This window comes from Pseudophryne corroboree, chromosome 9 (assembly GCF_028390025.1).
Source record: "Pseudophryne corroboree isolate aPseCor3 chromosome 9, aPseCor3.hap2, whole genome shotgun sequence".
In the NCBI taxonomy this organism is placed as follows: domain Eukaryota; kingdom Metazoa; phylum Chordata; class Amphibia; order Anura; family Myobatrachidae; genus Pseudophryne; species Pseudophryne corroboree.
The window spans coordinates 30448992-30466999 of record NC_086452.1 but is presented as its reverse complement, the minus strand read 5'-3'; the positions used below and the strand labels follow the sequence as shown (position 1 = coordinate 30466999).

The following is an 18008-nucleotide window of genomic DNA, read 5'->3' as shown; positions in this document are numbered from 1 at the left end:
CCCTGTACTTGTCCTATATTGTCGTCAATTGTAAGTTGCTGTTTTCCTTTTCGATTATTTGTTTATGTACGGAGCCCATGTGGCGCCATATAAATAAAGGATAATAAGATTTTACTTACCGATAAATCTATTTCTCGGAGTCCGTAGTGGATGCTGGGGTTCCTGAAAGGACCATGGGGAATAGCGGCTCCGCAGGAGACAGGGCACAAAAAGTAAAGCTTTTCCAGATCAGGTGGTGTGCACTGGCTCCTCCCCCTATGACCCTCCTCCAGACTCCAGTTAGGTACTGTGCCCGGACGAGCGTACACAATAAGGGAGGATTTTGAATCCCGGGTAAGACTCATACCAGCCACACCAATCACACCGTACAACTTGTGATCTAAACCCAGTTAACAGTATGATAACAGCGGAGCCTCTGAAAGATGGCTTCCTTCAACAATAACCCGAATTAGTTAACAATAACTATGTACAATTATTGCAGATAATCCGCACTTGGGATGGGCGCCCAGCATCCACTACGGACTCCGAGAAATAGATTTATCGGTAAGTAAAATCTTATTTTCTCTATCGTCCTAGTGGATGCTGGGGTTCCTGAAAGGACCATGGGGATTATACCAAAGCTCCCAAACGGGCGGGAGAGTGCGGATTTCTCTGCAGCACCGAATGAGAGAACTCCAGGTCCTCCTTAGCCAGAGTATCAAATTTGTAAAATTTTACAAACGTGTTCTCCCCTGACCACGTAGCTGCTCGGCAGAGTTGTAATGCCGAGACCCCTCGGGCAGCCGCCCAAGATGAGCCCACCTTCCTTGTGGAGTGGGCCTTTACAGATTTAGGCTGTGGCAGGCCTGCCACAGAATGTGCAAGTTGGATTGTGCTACAGATCCAACGAGCAATCGTCTGCTTAGACGCAGGAGCACCCATCTTGTTGGGTGCATACAATATAAACAACGAGTCAGATTTTCTGACTCCAGCTGTCCTTGCAATATATATTTTTAATGCTCTGACAACGTCCAGTAACTTGGAGTCCTCCAAGTCACTTGTAGCCGCAGGCACTACAATAGGCTGGTTCAGATGAAATGCTGACACCACCTTAGGGAGAAAATGCGGACGAGTCCGCAGTTCTGCCCTGTCCGAATGGAAAATCAGATATGGGCTTTTGTAAGATAAAGCTGCCAGTTCTGACACTCTCCTGGCCGAAGCAAGGGCTAGAAGCATGGTCACTTTCCATGTGAGATATTTCAAATCCACCTTTTTTAGTGGTTCAAACCAATGAGATTTTAGAAATTCCAAAACCACATTGAGATCCCACGGTGCCACTGGAGGCACCACAGGAGGCTGTATATGCAGCACTCCCTTAACAAAGGTCTGGACTTCAGGGACTGAAGCCAATTCTTTTTGAAAAAAAATCGACAGGGCCGAAATTTGAACCTTAATAGATCCCAATTTGAGACCCATAGACAATCCTGATTGCAGGAAATGTAGGAATCGACCCAGTTGAAATTCCTCCGTCGGAGCACTCCGATCTTCGCACCACGCAACATATTTTCGCCAAATTCGGTGATAATGTTGCACGGTTACTTCCTTCCTTGCTTTAATCAAAGTAGGAATGACTTCTTCCGGCATGCCTTTTTCCTTTAGGATCCGGCGTTCAACCGCCATGCCGTCAAACGCAGCCGCGGTAAGTCTTGAAACAGACAGGGACCCTGCTGAAGCAAGTCCCTCCTTAGAGGTAGAGGCCACGGATCTTCCGTGATCATCTCTTGAAGTTCCGGGTACCAAGTCCTTCTTGGCCAATCCGGAACCACTAGTATCGTTCTCACGCCTCTTTGCCGTATAATTCTCAATACTTTTGGTATGAGAGGCAGAGGAGGAAACACATACACCGACTGGTACACCCAAGGCGTTACCAGCGCGTCCACAGCTATTGCCTGCGGATCTCTTGACCTGGCGCAATACCTGTCCAGTTTTTTGTTGAGGCGAGACGCCATCATGTCCACCATTGGTCTTTCCCAACGGGTTACCAGCATGTGGAAGACTTCTGGATGAAGTCCCCACTCTCCCGGGTGAAGATCGTGTCTGCTGAGGAAGTCTGCTTCCCAGTTGTCCACTCCCGGGATGAACACTGCTGACAGTGCTATCACATGATTCTCTGCCCAGCGAAGAATCCTTGCAGCTTCTGCCATTGCACTCCTGCTTCTTGTGCCGCCCTGTCTGTTCACATGGGCGACTGCCGTGATGTTGTCCGACTGGATCAACACCGGTTTTCCTTGAAGCAGAGGTTCTGCCTGGCTTAGAGCATTGTATATTGCTCTTAGTTCCAGAATGTTTATGTGAAGAGACGTTTCCAGGCTCGTCCATACTCCCTGGAAGTTTCTTCCTTGTGTGACTGCTCCCCAGCCTCTCAGGCTGGCGTCCGTGGTCACCAGGATCCAATCCTGTATGCCGAATCTGCGGCCCTCCAATAGATGAGGACTCTGCAACCACCACAGAAGAGACACCCTTGTCCTTGGAGACAGGGTTATCCGTAGGTGCATCTGAAGATGCGACCCTGACCATTTGTCCAACAGATCCCTTTGGAAAATTCTTGCGTGGAATCTGCCGAATGGAATTGCTTCGTAAGAAGCCACCATTTTTCCCAGGACTCTTGTGCATTGATGTACAGACACCTTTCCTGGTTTTAGGAGGTTCCTGACAAGCTCGGATAACTCCTTGGCTTTTTCCTCCGGGAGAAAAACCTTTTTCTGAACCGTGTCCAGAATCATCCCTAGGAACAGCAGACGAGTTGTCGGCATTAACTGGGATTTTGGAATATTCAGAATCCACCCGTGCTGTTTTAGCACTTCTTGAGACAGTGCTAATCCCATCTCTAGCTGTTCTCTGGACCTTGCCCTTATTAGGAGATCGTCCAAGTATGGGATAATTAATACGCCTTTTCTTCGAAGAAGAATCATCATCTCGGCCATTACCTTTGTAAAGACCCGAGGTGCCGTGGACAATCCGAACGGCAGCGTCTGAAACTGATAGTGACAGTTTTGTACAACGAACCTGAGGTACCCCTGGTGTGAGGGGTAAATTGGAACGTGGAGATACGCATCCTTGATGTCCAAGGATACCATAAAGTCCCCCTCTTCCAGGTTCGCTATCACTGCTCTGAGTGACTCCATCTTGAACTTGAACTTCTTTATGTACAGGTTCAAGGACTTCAGATTTAGAATAGGCCTTACCGAGCCATCCGGCTTCGGTACCACAAAAAGAGTGGAATAATACCCCTTCCCTTGTTGTAGAAGAGGTACCTTGACTATCACCTGCTGAGAGTACAGCTTGTGAATGGCTTCCAAAACCGTCTCCCTTTCGGAGGGGGACGTTGGTAAAGCAGACTTCAGGAAACGGCGAGGTGGATCTGTCTCTAATTCCAACCTGTACCCCTGAGATATTATCTGCAGGATCCAGGGATCTACTTGCGAGTGAGCCCACTGCGCGCTGTAATTTTTGAGACGACCCCCCACCGTCCCCGAGTCCGCTTGAGAAGCCCCAGCGTCATGCTGAGGCTTTTGTAGAAGCCGGGGAGGGCTTCTGATCCTGGGAAGGAGCTGCCTGTTGCTGTCTCTTCCCTCGACCTCTGCCTCGTGGCAGATATGAATAGCCCTTTGCTCTCTTATTTTTAAAGGAACGAAAGGGCTGCGGTTGAAAGGTCGGTGCCTTTTTCTGTTGGGGAGTGACTTGAGGTAGAAAGGTGGATTTCCCGGCTGTAGCCGTGGCCACCAAATCTGATAGACCGACTCCAAATAACTCCTCCCCTTTATACTGCAAAACTTCCATATGCCATTTTGAATCCGCATCGCCTGTCCACTGTCGCGTCCATAAAGCTCTTCTGGCCGAAATGGACATAGCACTTACCCGTGATGCCAGTGTGCAGATATCCCTCTGTGCATCACGCATATAAAGAAATGCATCCTTTATTTGTTCTAACGACAGTAAAATATTGTCCCTGTCCAGGGTATCAATATTTTCAATCAGGGACTCTGACCAAACTACCCCAGCACTGCACATCCAGGCAGTCGCTATAGCTGGTCGTAGTATAACACCTGCATGTGTGTATATACTTTTTTGGATATTTTCCATCCTCCTATCTGATGGATCTTTAAGTGCGGCCGTCTCAGGAGAGGGTAACGCCACTTGTTTAGATAAGCGTGTTAGCGCCTTGTCCACCCTAGGAGGTGTTTCCCAGCGCTCCCTAACCTCTGGCGGGAAAGGGTATAATGCCAGTAATTTCTTTGAAATTATCAGCTTTTTATCAGGGGCAACCCACGCTTCATTACACACGTCATTTAATTCTTCTGATTCAGGAAAAACTATAGGTAGTTTTTTCACACCCCACATAATACCCTGTTTAGTGGTACCTGTAGTATCAGCTAAATGTAACGCCTCCTTCATTGCCAAAATCATATAACGTGTGGCCCTACTGGAAAATACGGTTGATTCGTCACCGTCACCACTGGAGTCATCGCCTGTGTCTGGGTCTGTGTCGACCGACTGAGGCAAAGGGCGTTTCACAGCCCCTGACGGTGTTTGAGTCGCCTGGACAGGCACTAATTGATTGTCCGGCCGTCTCATGTCGTCAAACGACTGCTTTAGCGTGTTGACACTATCCCGTAGTTCCATAAATAAAGGCATCCATTCTGGTGTCGACTCCCTAGGGGGTGACATCCTCATATTTGGCAATTGCTCCGCCTCCACGCCAATATCGTCCTCATACATGTCGACACACACGTACCGACACACAGCAGACACACGGGGAATGCTCCTAACGAAGACAGGACCCACTAGCCCTTTGGGGAGACAGAGGGAGAGTTTGCCAGCACACACCAAAAGCGCTATATATATATATCAGGGATAGCCTTATAATAAGTGCTCCCTTATAGCTGCTTTGTTATATCAAAATATCGCCATAAATTTGCCCCCCCTCTCTGTTTTACCCTGTTTCTGTAGTGCAGTGCAGGGGAGAGACCTGGGAGCCGTCCTGACCAGCGGAGCTGTGAGAGGAAATGGCGCCGTGTGCTGAGGAGATAGGCCCCGCCCCTTTTCTGGCGGGCTCGTCTCCCGCTATTTAGAGAAATCAGGCAGGGGTTAAATATCTCCATATAGCCTCTGGGGGCTATATGTGAGGTATTTTTAGCCTTTATATAGGTTACATTCGCCTCCCAGGGCGCCCCCCTCCCAGCGCCCTGCACCCTCAGTGACTGCTGTGTGAAGTGTGCTGAGAGGAAAATGGCGCACAGCTGCAGTGCTGTGCGCTACCTTTAGAAGACTGCAGGAGTCTTCAGCCGCCGATTCTGGACCTCTTCTGACTTCAGCATCTGCAAGGGGGCCGGCGGCGCGGCTCCGGTGACCATCCAGGCTGTACCTGTGATCGTCCCTCTGGAGCTTGATGTCCAGTAGCCAAGAAGCCAATCCATCCTGCACGCAGGTGAGTTGACTCCTTCTCCCCTCAGTCCCTCGCTGCAGTGATCCTGTTGCCAGCAGGAATCACTGTAAAATAAAAAACCTAGCTAAACTTTTTCTAAGCAGCTCTTTAGGAGAGCCACCTAGATTGCACCCTTCTCGGCCGGGCACAAAAATCTAACTGGAGTCTGGAGGAGGGTCATAGGGGGAGGAGCCAGTGCACACCACCTGATCTGGAAAAGCTTTACTTTTTGTGCCCTGTCTCCTGCGGAGCCGCTATTCCCCATGGTCCTTTCAGGAACCCCAGCATCCACTAGGACGATAGAGAAAATAATAATAATAATAATAATAATAAAAGTTTATAACAAACAATTGCAAGCTGTAGAGATTCTGATGGCCAATTAGGTCACGTCATGCCAAATTGGTTGCAATCTTTGTGCATGTAAATCAAAATACACCAGCCTTGATATGCATCAGATCAGGATTTAGGATGTTGATCGAGACTGGTGGAATAGGAGGTCGGATGATCCCAGCTATGCAGTCATTGTCCAACTATACGGACCCCACAGGATCTGGCCGCTCGGCTTGACGAATGGACGAATCTGGAAACTGACACAAGCGTGTGGCCAAAGTTAAGTTGGAAACAGGCGCTAGGGCGTAATCTTACTGTATACAGCCTCATAAGAGACAAATTACAGCTTAAGCGTGTGAACCGTCACTTTAAGATTCCTAAACTGCGTTATTCTTCCTTGCTTTCCTGAAAGCAGCAAGTGGGGGCAGCGCTATTTAATCATGGTTAAATCTGAACATATTAGGTGAAACTTATGGCGATTACTTAAATACTGCACAAGGACAGGCCTTGCCAAAACACAATGGGCTTGATTCAATTCAGCGTGATATGAATAACGCCAGGAAGGAGGTCCCGAAGCTATTCAATGGACCGTGCTGCTAACACCGACCAGAGGACTTCTTCTTGCACCCCGCCTAAGGTGCATGCAGAAATCAGACTAAACTAGTGCCGCAATGCTGTTTTCTGCCTTTATCGCTGCGCAAACATCATGGACGGCACTTAAGTCAGAGAATGCCGGTTACCGCAACTAAAACCTGCTTTAAGGTGCGGAAACTGGCATCCCCCCACCACTGCAGCGCTCCAGTCCCCCGCAGATGCCCCATCCCCCCACCACTGCAGCGCTCCAGTCCCCCACAGACGCCCTGTCTCCCCACCACTGCAGCGCTCCAGTCCCCCACAGATGCCCCATCCCCCCACCACTGCAGCGCTCCAGTCCCCCACAGACGCCCTGTCTCCCCACCACTGCAGCGCTCCAGTCCCCCAGATGCCCCATCCCCCCACCACTGCAGCGCTCCAGTCCCCCAGACTCCCCATCTCCCCACCACTGCAGCGCTCCAGTCCCCCACAGACTTCCCATCTCCCCACCACTGCAGCGCTCCAGTCCCCCACCGACGCCCCATCTCCCCACCACTGCAGCGCTCCAGTCCCCCACAGACGCCCCATCTCCCCACCACTGCAGCGCTCTAGTCCCCCACAGACGCCCCATCTCCCCACCACTGCAGCGCTCCAGTCCCCCACAGACACCCCATCTCCCCACCACTGCAGCGCTCCAGTCCCCCAAAGACGCCCCATCACCCACCACTGCAGCGCTCCAGTCCCCCACAGATGCCCCATCTCCCCACCACTGCAGCGCTCTAGTCCCCCACAGATGCCCCATCTCCCCACCACTGCAGCGCTCTAGTCCCCCACAGACACCCTGTCCCCCCACTACAGCGCTCCTGTCCCCCACAGACACACTATCCCCACATTACAGGGCTCTTGTCACCCACAGACACCACATGCCCCTTGCCCACACGTGCCCCCCTCTCCCTCAGTCAGGCCCCTCGCTGACAGGTTGAGCTGGCCGCTTTTCCCCCAGACACCCTGACCCCCCACTACAGCGCTCCTGTCCCCCATAGACACCCCGTCTCCTCACCACTGCAGCGCTCCAGTCCCCCACAGACGCCCTGTCTCCCCATCACTGCAGCGCTCCAGTCCCCCACAGACGCCCCGTCTCCCCAACACTGCAGCGCTCCAGTCCCCCACAGACGCCCCGTCTCCCCACCACTGCAGCGCTCCAGTCCCCCACAGACGCCCCATCTCCCCACCACTGCAGCGCTCCAGTCCCCCACAGACGCCCCATCTCCCCACCACTGCAGCGCTCCAGTCCCCCACAGACGCCCCATCTCCCCACCACTGCAGCGCTCCAGTCCCCCACAGATGCCCCATCCCCCCACCACTGCAGCGCTCCAGTCCCCCACAGACGCCCTGTCTCCCCACCACTGCAGCGCTCCAGTCCCCCACAGATGCCCCATCCCCCCACCACTGCAGCGCTCCAGTCCCCCACAGACGCCCTGTCTCCCCACCACTGCAGCGCTCCAGTCCCCCACAGACGCCCTGTCTCCCCACCACTGCAGCGCTCCAGTCCCCCACAGACGCCCCATCCCCCCACCACTGCAGCGTTCCAGTCCCCCACAGACGCCCCATCTCCCCACCACTGCAGCGCTCCAGTCCCCCACAGACGCCCCATCTCCCCACCACTGCAGCGCTCTAGTCCCCCACAGACGCCCCATCTCCCCACCACTGCAGCGCTCCTGTCCACCACTGCAGCGCTCCAGTCCCCCACAGACGCCCCATCTCCCCACCACTGCAGCGCTCCAGTCCCCCACTGGCGCCCCATCTCCCCACCACTGCAGCGCTCCAGTCCCCCACAGATGCCCCATCTCCCCACCACTGCAGCGCTCTAGTCCCCCACAGATGCCCCATCTCCCCACCACTGCAGCGCTCTAGTCCCCCACAGACACCCTGTCCCACCACTACAGCGCTCCTGTCCCCCACAGACACACTATCCCCACATTACAGGGCTCTTGTCACCCACAGACACCACATGCCCCTTGCCCACACGTGCCCCCCCTCACCCTCGGTCAGGCCCCTTGCTGACAGGTTGAGCTGGCCGCTTTCCCCCCAGACACCCTGACCCCCCACTACAGCGCTCCTGTCCCCCATAGACACCCCGTCTCCCCACCACTGCAGCGCTCCAGTCCCCCACAGACGCCCCGTCTCCCCACCACTGCAGCGCTCCAGTCCCCCACAAACGCCCCGTCTCCCCACCACTGCAGCGCTCCAGTCCCCCACAGACGCCCCATCTCCCCACCACTGCAGCGCTCCAGTCCCCCAGACGCCCCGTCTCCCCACCACTGCAGCGCTCCAGTCCCCCACAGACGCCCCATCTCCCCACCACTGCAGCGCTCCAGTCCCCCACAGACGCCCCATCTCCCCACCACTGCAGCGCTCCAGTCCCCCACAGATGCCCCATCCCCCCACCACTGCAGCGCTCCAGTCCCCCACAGACGCCCTGTCTCCCCACCACTGCAGCGCTCCAGTCCCCCACAGATGCCCCATCCCCCCACCACTGCAGCGCTCCAGTCCCCCACAGACGCCGTCTCCCCACCACTGCAGCGCTCCAGTCCCCCACAGACGCCCTGTCTCCCCACCACTGCAGCGCTCCTGCCCCCCACAGACGCCCCATCTCCCCACCACTGCAGCGCTCTAGTCCCCCACAGACGCCCCATCTCCCCACCACTGCAGCGCTCCTGTCCACCACTGCAGCGCTCCAGTCCCCCACAGACGCCCCATCTCCCCACCACTGCAGCGCTCCAGTCCCCCACAGACGCCCCATCTCCCCACCACTGCAGCGCTCCAGTCCCCCACAGATGCCCCATCTCCCCACCACTGCAGCGCTCTAGTCCCCCACAGATGCCCCATCTCCCCACCACTGCAGCGCTCCAGTCTCCCCATCTCCCCACCACTGCAGCGCTCTAGTCCCCCACAGACATCCTATCCCCCACCACTGCAGCGCTCCAGTCCCCCACAGACATCCTATCCCCCACCACTGCAGCGCTCCAGTCCCCCACAGACATCCTATCCCCCACCACTGCAGCGCTCCAGTCCCCCACAGACATCCTATCCCCCCACCACTGCAGCGCTCCAGACACCCTATCCCCCCACTGCAGCGCTCCAGTCCCCCACAGACACCCTATCCCCCCACTGCAGCACTCCAGTCCCCCACAGACACCCCATCCCCCCCACTGCAGCGCTCCAGTCCCCCACAGACTCCCTATCCCCCCATTACAGCGCTCCTGTAACCCAGGCACCCTATTATGCCCCCACTCGGGCTCCAGCCTCCATCTCCACCGCAGCGCGCGCACCTGTCACCCACAGACACCCCTTGCCCACGCGTGCCCCCCTCACCCTCGGTCAGGCCCCTCGCTGACAGGTTGAGCTGGCCGCTTTTCCTGGCCGCGTTGATCAGTCCCCGGGGAACCGCCGGCTCCCGGTCTCTCGGGTCTGTGAAGCCGGCCAGGGAGTTCGGGGCTGTCCCTCCTCTCTTGAACCGAGACATAATGGCCGGCGGGATGCGAGCTGGTGACCGGCCGACTAAATTCAAACTCAGCGAACCCGCCCGGACCTGTCACCCGCCGCCGGGGTGTCTCAACATGGCGCCGGACACAGAGCAGGAGTCCCAAGATGGCGTCCGTGTCTCGCCATTATCCAGCTATTCCATATACACACATGTCACATACCATACAACATTGTAAAGCAGGAATATACCTCACTGACACTGTCAGTCACTCCTGGACTTCCGTCTTACTGTATGACTGCCATCTCCTGAGCTGAAACACATTTCTTATCCATTCACCTGTTCAACACAGGTGCCCATAGATTAGGAGAAAAGTCCAGAAGCAGAGCATTGTGTCCCTCCTGGAGAGGGTCATGTTGGGAGGTATGCTGTCACTCACACTCACTGGCACTGTCTCTCACTCACTGACAATGTCACTCTCACTCACACACTGACACACACACTCACTCATACTCACTGACACTCACTAACTGACACTCTCGCACTCACAGACACTCACACACTGACACTCTCACTGACACTCACTCAAACTCACTGACACTCACTCATACTCACTGTCACTGACACTCTCACTAACTGACACTCTCGCTCGCACTCACAGACACTCACACACTGACACTGACACACACTCACTCACTGACACTCACTCTCACTCACTCAGTGCTATCAGAAGCCTGTGCTGGGAGAGTCGGATGCAGGATGTACATCACCTTATACACAGGCATGGAGCTATGAGGCTGAAGTTAGCATCTTATTTAGTGTCGGACTGGCGCATGAAGGGCCCACCGGGGGAATGCAGTGGTAGGGGCCCATGATTAGAGCTGTGGCTAGCCTCCAAAGTGGGTGTGGCCAGCAACCACAGAGGTTTGGCTAACCATTATAGAGTACCTGGTCTGGACTCCTTGATAATATATATAGTAATTAATGCTAGTGCATGCATGATAATGTGCCAGATTAATAACAGCAATGTACTGTAGAGATTACATCATAATCCTGTGCAGTATAAAGTAACATATGTATAATATATAATTCAAGTGTACAGTCTAGAACCTGATCCCTAGAGGAGGAGGGCCCCCCAGGTAGTGGGGCCTACCGGTGGTTTCCCCGGTACCCCTGTGGTCCAGTCCGAGCCTGTTCTTATTCATGCTCCAGCTTCTTACTCAGAACATGTTGTATTAACAATTAAATCAAGTTGGATCACTCAGTTAAGCTGGAAAAAAAGTAAAAGCATATCCCTTAACAGGGGTACACACGGAGAAATCCGTGCTTCAATTCTAAGCAATCTGACTAGATTACTTAGAAATTAAGCACAGATCTCTCTGTGTGTAGGGTGCCGGAGACAGCAATGCGCGGTCCTGCGCGTCGCTATTGCCGGCTCTAGATTTGGCATGCATGCCAAATCTAGTTAGATCACTAATTTCACAGCTGGGTGAAATGAGCGCCGCCTCCCCCTCCTCGCTCAGCACACATTGCGCTGTGTGCTGAGCGGGGGAGAGATGTGTGCTGAGCGGTCTGTGCTAGATCGCTCAGCACACATCTCCACCGTGTGTACAGCCACTTACACAAACTTCAGTTGGTAATGGTACAATATGGGGTGGAACACTGAACACCGACATCCAAGTGTAAGTATTGGGGCCACTCTTAGGTTTAGGACTCGGTGGGGTTAAGGTTAGGCACTAGAAGGGGGGTGGTAGACGCTACCCCCTCCCCACCTCCCTGAGTCTTAGCCATACTTGCCTACTCTACCGGAATGGCCGGGAGGCTCCCGAAAATCGGGTGACCCTCCCGGCCCACTGGAAGAGCAGGCAGCTCTCCCGATTTTTCTGGTCCCCCCTGCACGGCTGCCCACTTAGTGAGTAAAGTGGTCAGTTCGTGCAGTCGATGAGGCGATTCTTGTTGAATCGTGTCATCATAGCCACGCCCCCTGCAGTATGATGCCGGTATTATCGGCATTACAGAGCGGAGGCGTGGCTTAAATGACGTGATGCGGTAACCACACCCTTTTATCGGTAAGTATGGTCTTAGCCATAGCCGCCACCCCCACTATCTTAGCCCTATTCGCCATTCCAGGCGGGTTAGTGGAGGGGCAAAATAATGACCCCATCCCATGTCGGCTTTCTTACGGGCCCTACACACTGAAAGATACCACTGAAAGATATGAACGATCTCATTCATTAATGAACAAGAAATTGTTCATATCTTTCCGTGTGTAGGCACCAACGATGAACTATGTGCGGCCCCGCGCTCATTCATGATTGGTGTCGGCTCGTTTATACATGCATGCCAATATGAACAATCTTGTCCATATTAGCATATAGGGCTATGGGTGATGAGGGGAGTGAAGAAACTTCACTCCCCCAGTCACCCTCCCCCTGCTGCCGGGTCGGTCGTTGGGCACCTCGGCGGCCAATCGCGCAGTGTGTAGGGCCCATAATTGTTGGGATGCCAGTGTCAGTCATGTCACCACCGGAATCCCGTGTCACACCTCCATTTTGTACCATTTATAATAAGCAGACGTAGTATTGCAAGGTTTAAATAGACTTGGGCCACACAGAAAAACTTTTGACAAAACTTGTTGGGCCAGGCAAAATACAAGTGGGTCATATGTAAGTGACCACCCTCTGCTGGTTTCAGATATCAAATTTGCGGCCAAGTCTATTTAACCCTTGCAAAACTACAGCTACCTATTCAAACTGGTACAATATGGTGCCTGTGCCCACTGTGCCCACCTATTTCATGCCCAGAAGGTTCTTGACACAGGCAAAATACAATTATAGTTTGTGTAAGGGATATGGGGGGTCATTCCGAGTTGATTGTTAGCTGGCGTTGTTCGCAGCGCAGCGATCAGGCAAAAAAATCGGCATTTCTGCGCATGCGTATGGTACGCAGTGCGCACGCGCGTCGTACTTCCACAAAAGGCGACGTAGTTTCACACAAGGTCTAGCGACGCTTTTCAGTCGCACAGCTCGCCGCAGAGTGTGTGAAGTCTGATTAACTTTAAGGAAGAAAAGCAATACTTTAAAGACACCAGTGTTCAGGCCGCTGTGACCGTTAAGCGTGTGTGCGTGTAACCCCTAACAAATGCGTACACGTTGCGTGTGCACGCCGTCACGTTGTTAGCACAGAGTAGCTACACGTGCGGCGGAATACACTCTATAACCTCTAACAGGAGAAGGAATGCGACACCAATTGTATGTTTGTAAATGCAATGTTGGGGTCCAACCCACCAACAGTTATTTACTAAAAAGGGGGTACAACAAGAAATACAATCATGTAAGAGAAAAAGGGCTACAATCAATGGATACATACGTTTGTTCGCCTGCGCCACCCGGTCCCGGTCCTCGGTCAATCTAGATAGATGACCTTCAGAGAATGTGAATGACCAGCCAGGAGGCTTGGCTTTTATACAATATTCCAAAGCATGAAACAATAGAAACTGTATGCTCTTCTTCCATTGGTCCGGGGGTGGGACATATCCTGTGCACTGGGGATCATTGGTCAGCTCAAGCAGTGGGCGATGGCTAAGTCCTGAGATGTGATTACTGTTTACATCTGAGTTCCCGCCCCAAGACCAGTTAAACCCACCACATCCGGTATTACTAATAACTTATTGCTTCAATATGCGACAATATCCTCATACCCACCGGATTACTGCTTATGTGACCCTGAACAATATGATCCCACACATGATATGTATATCCATTTCCATCCTTGATATACATTGAAACCCCAGCTGATTTATATACGAAATTGTTGAGAATGAGGAAACGTGAAACTGACCTTGTATTACATGGTCAATTCCTTAGCGAATACCACCGAGCCAAAAGGATACCTAGGTGTTTCAGGGTACAGAATGTACCTACGCTGGGTCGTAATAACCCAGCTTTTTGTGCTAAGTGGTGCTCAGTTCTCAACAAGTGTTCATCCGACCTTATTTTATTGGTCATTGAAGAGGTTAGTACAGAGTTAAAGAAATTACGTGGTGAGATTGAAACGTTTAAGGGCCTATACATTAAGAAGCTGACTAGTGATAAAACTGAACCATGGCTTGATCGCCTGAAAAGTCAGATTGATGTATATCAGCAGGAACGGTTACAGTTCAAGAGGAAAAAACTTGAAACTGTTAACACAGACTATAAATTACATACAGTATACAGATGGTTAACAGGCAATCATGGTGACTCAAGGGGTAGGCGGTTTTTCCGTCAATATAGACCGAGAGATTTCACACAGGGAGGTGTCACTTCAGCACAATCATCTTCTGACGGTGAGACTACTGACTCTAATGATGGTAGACGATTTAGACAACAGCATTTTTTAGAGACAGGTACACATGTATATTCCCCCTTCCGAAGAAGAGGCGGGTCCGGAGCCACCAGAGGCGGGGCAGACACCATAAGAAGAAGTGGCCGGAAACCCAAGACTCCAGCCTGATCTTTAATCTCTCATCACATACACTCACTGAAGCTGAATCCTCGGTTTTGTCATTAGGTTTGTCTTTCATCCCTACGACTACACATGATCCGTTTTCCTGGACTGTTGATAACTATAAATTTAGTCGTAAGTTACGCCTCAGGGAACAGTTTGGCACTAATTCTTTACAGAATCAGATAGTTTTATCTAAATGTAAGAAACCTAGCCAATATGACCCTAGTTCTTACAATGCTAGTATTAAGACCTTTATACGGATGGCAGAAACTGAGAAACAAGCTAGTACTGATATGAGACCTAAATATTACAATCTGTCCATCTCCCAGAGAGAAGCACTTAAATCTCTCAAGAATAACAAGGATATCACCATTCGCCCCGCTGATAAAGGCGGGGCAGTGGTGATACAAGATTGGGTACAATATGATAAGGAAATTCGACGTCAATTAGCTGACAACACCACATATATGCGTCTAAGTGGTAACCCTACTTATAAAATAAAATAGCTTATTGATAATACCATCGATCTTGGTTTGCAGGCAGGGTGGATTGAAAGTGATACAGCTGGTTATTTAAAGGTTGAACATCCTATAACCCCTATTATTTATACACTGCCTAAAATCCACAAGCGGCTTGAAGACCCTCCGGGCAGACCAATTATATCTGCCCGGGGGTCTCTTTTACAGCCGCTTGCGGTGTACGTGGACCAATTCTTGCAACCTTTGGTGCTCAATACCACTAGCTATGTTCGTGATACCACCGATTTTCTTCATAAGATAAAAGATTTTGTATTCCCTGACGGTGAAGTATGGTTGGTGACCCTTGATATACAGTCTTTATATACAGTAATACCACATAGGGAAGGTGTTGATGCTATTAGACGACACTTGATTGAAGCTGCCCATAGACAACCACCTATTGAATTTCTGACTAGCTTGGTTGAGTTGGTATTGAAGCAGAACTACTTCATGTATGGTTCAACATTTTTTGCCCAAATCAATGGCACGGCCATGGGTTCCAACCTGGCGCCGGCATACGCCAATTTGTACATGGCCATATATGAGCGTAATTATATCTTTCGCCAATTTGGACATAAATGCTTGATATATGTCAGATTTATTAATGATGTCTTTCTGCTGTGGTCTGGCACTGGGGACGAAGTGACTAGTATGGTTGAAACTCTTAATGCGCTAGACGAACCAATTAGGTTTACTTATAGTATGGATCTACACTCCGTTAATTTTTTGGATGTAACTGTCTGGAGGGAGGGTTCCCGACTGGGTACCACCCTGTTCCATAAGCAAACGGATCGGAACACTTTGTTACAGGCTACGAGCCAACACACTCCCACTCTGAAGGAAAGTCTACCGATTTCCCAGTTCTTGAGGGTGCTCAGGATTAATTCTTCAAGTGAACTTGCTCAGCTACAGATCAATGAGATGAAATCCAGGTTTCTACAACGAGGGTACTCACCTAATACACTCGAGAGATGTATCAATAAAGCATACCATCGCTACAATCACCCAAAGGACAAATTGCCCAAGAAGGCTACTGATAATCGCATGATACATGTGAGTACATATGATCATACTTCACAGATCACCAAGAAGATATATGAACAGAATTGGCTACTACTAACCACTGATTCGAGTTTGAAATTACGCAGTGTTAAACCCCCGATGTGCGCTTATAAACGAGGTCCCAATTTGCGACAACTCTTGATGCGCCCCACCTTGCAACCCAATGTTGGGCCCTCAAGTTTGTTACGCTCTGGGAGGACTGGATGCTTTAAATGCAAGGGGTGCACCACTTGTAATTCTATGATTAGTGGTAAGGATTTTTGCCATCCGCATAATGGCACTAGAATATCCATCAAATATAACCTTACCTGCACTAGTGCCTTTGTGGTCTATATAGTTATCTACCCTGTGGACTCTACTATACGGGGATGACCAAGAGATCTTTCAGGGACAGGATGGCAAACCATAGATATTCCATCCGACAGGCCATTGAATCAGGTGTGACCGATAAACCAGTCGCCAAACATTTCCTCCTTGCAAATCATCAAGTAGCTTCATTACGTTGTATGGTCATTGACCACATTCCTGAACCCCTGCGGGGTGGAGATCGTGTTTTGACCCTGAAGAAGTGTGAGGCGAGGTGGATCCATAGGCTGGACACTATCACCCCGCGCGGTCTTAATGAACACAACCCACTTAGTATATTCATTCATTAGATAGCATTTGTTATGGGTCAATTTGTGACCCTTTTTTCCAGAGGCACAGGGTTATTGGTATTGGTATATCGTTTTTTTTTTTAATGTTGCTATTCTCTGTTTGGGTGATATTGATCACCATATATGGAGATTTTATGTTGGGGGTATTAATGGGTGTATTGCTTTTTCCGGGTCCTCTTCTATAGCATCATATTTTTGGTTGTCTGTTATATACTTATATTGATGTGTCCTATATTCAATCCCTATATCCGATTGGTGGGATTTCGCAGAGGGAGTATGGGATTGATATGATAATTGGTACGATGTGTACGATATTTGGCAGACTACCTCTAGTATATTGTTTACATTTACAGCTCATAAGTACTGCTGTATTCCTGCTCCTGCATGTCTTATTCTAATATTTAATTGATGTAGTATGATATTGCCGTAATCATCGATGTGGTGTGAATGTAACATTGGATTAATTTGTATAGATGATCCGTGCCTATAGTGTAAACTAAAGACCATCTATGCTTATTACTCTGCTGCTGACATAAAGTTTATATCTTATGTCTGATTAATATGTTGCTATACCGCATCGGAGGTTCAGTATATAAATAGAGTTGAGTTTATGGGTCTATAAGGTATTAGTCTTTGTGTTACTAATTAACCTCTATAGTGTATTGTGATATATTGCTGGCTCTAGGCTGGTTGGAGCCCAGCACTGTGGAGCGCGGCTAGGAGCGCTGGTGGAACGCACGTTGGTTGTTCGGCGCTTCCGGGTTTGCGCTCCACAGTGTGTTGGGGTTACCTTGGTAACGGGTGACACATATGGTGTGTTCCCGTGAGCGGTGGGCACGTGATCAGTGTCCATGATGTGGATAGATGTGCGTTGCGCTGCCTTGGTTACTGATGACACGAATTACTCGATCACTGTAGCTATGACAACGAGTGCAGCGTATGACGCGCTTCCGGTAGTTCCGGGCGCGCGGCTCAGCGTCCTCAGCTCTTTTGAATTGCTGAACTGTGCTGACTATGTCTACCCCGGCAATATGGATTATGGTCTCTATGATGTTTTGTGAGTTTTGATGTTATACTATATGCAGAGTATGGGTCTTAATTACACTGCATGTGACCTGTTGGGGTTGATTGCATTATTGATTGGAATATGATGTGCTATATAAGGGGACCCGGTAGGCAGTGTCAGTATGTGTGTAACTGGTATGCTGTTTGGATGTCCTTTCTGACTGTCTTGAGAAAGGTCCTAGGGGTCGAAACGTCGACACACTACTGGTGACTGTAATGTATCAATAAAGCTTTTAAAATCTATATGGACTGGCGAGTGCCCTCTGTTGGGGTCGGCTGATCCTCCAACACACCTGGTGTATATATATATATATATATATATATATATATATATATATATACACACATACATTCCTGCTATTACAATT

The 18008-nt window shown here is 50.7% G+C and overlaps 1 protein-coding gene across 2 annotated transcripts in view; it reads right to left on the bottom strand.

Moving 5' to 3' along the window:
* The window catches only part of LRRC40 (leucine rich repeat containing 40), a 146126-nt gene extending 136098 nt beyond the window's left edge, over positions 1 to 10028 (bottom strand). The window contains exon 1 of one of the 2 annotated variants that reach the window (XM_063939104.1): positions 9743 to 10028. In XM_063939104.1, the coding sequence (XP_063795174.1) occupies positions 9743 to 9893 (151 nt within the window). In that variant the 5' untranslated portion in view covers positions 9894 to 10028. The remainder of the gene's footprint in view (positions 1 to 9742) is intronic. The other variant, XM_063939103.1, reaches the window with a different exon arrangement.
* Positions 10029 to 18008: the final 7980 nt, after the last annotated feature.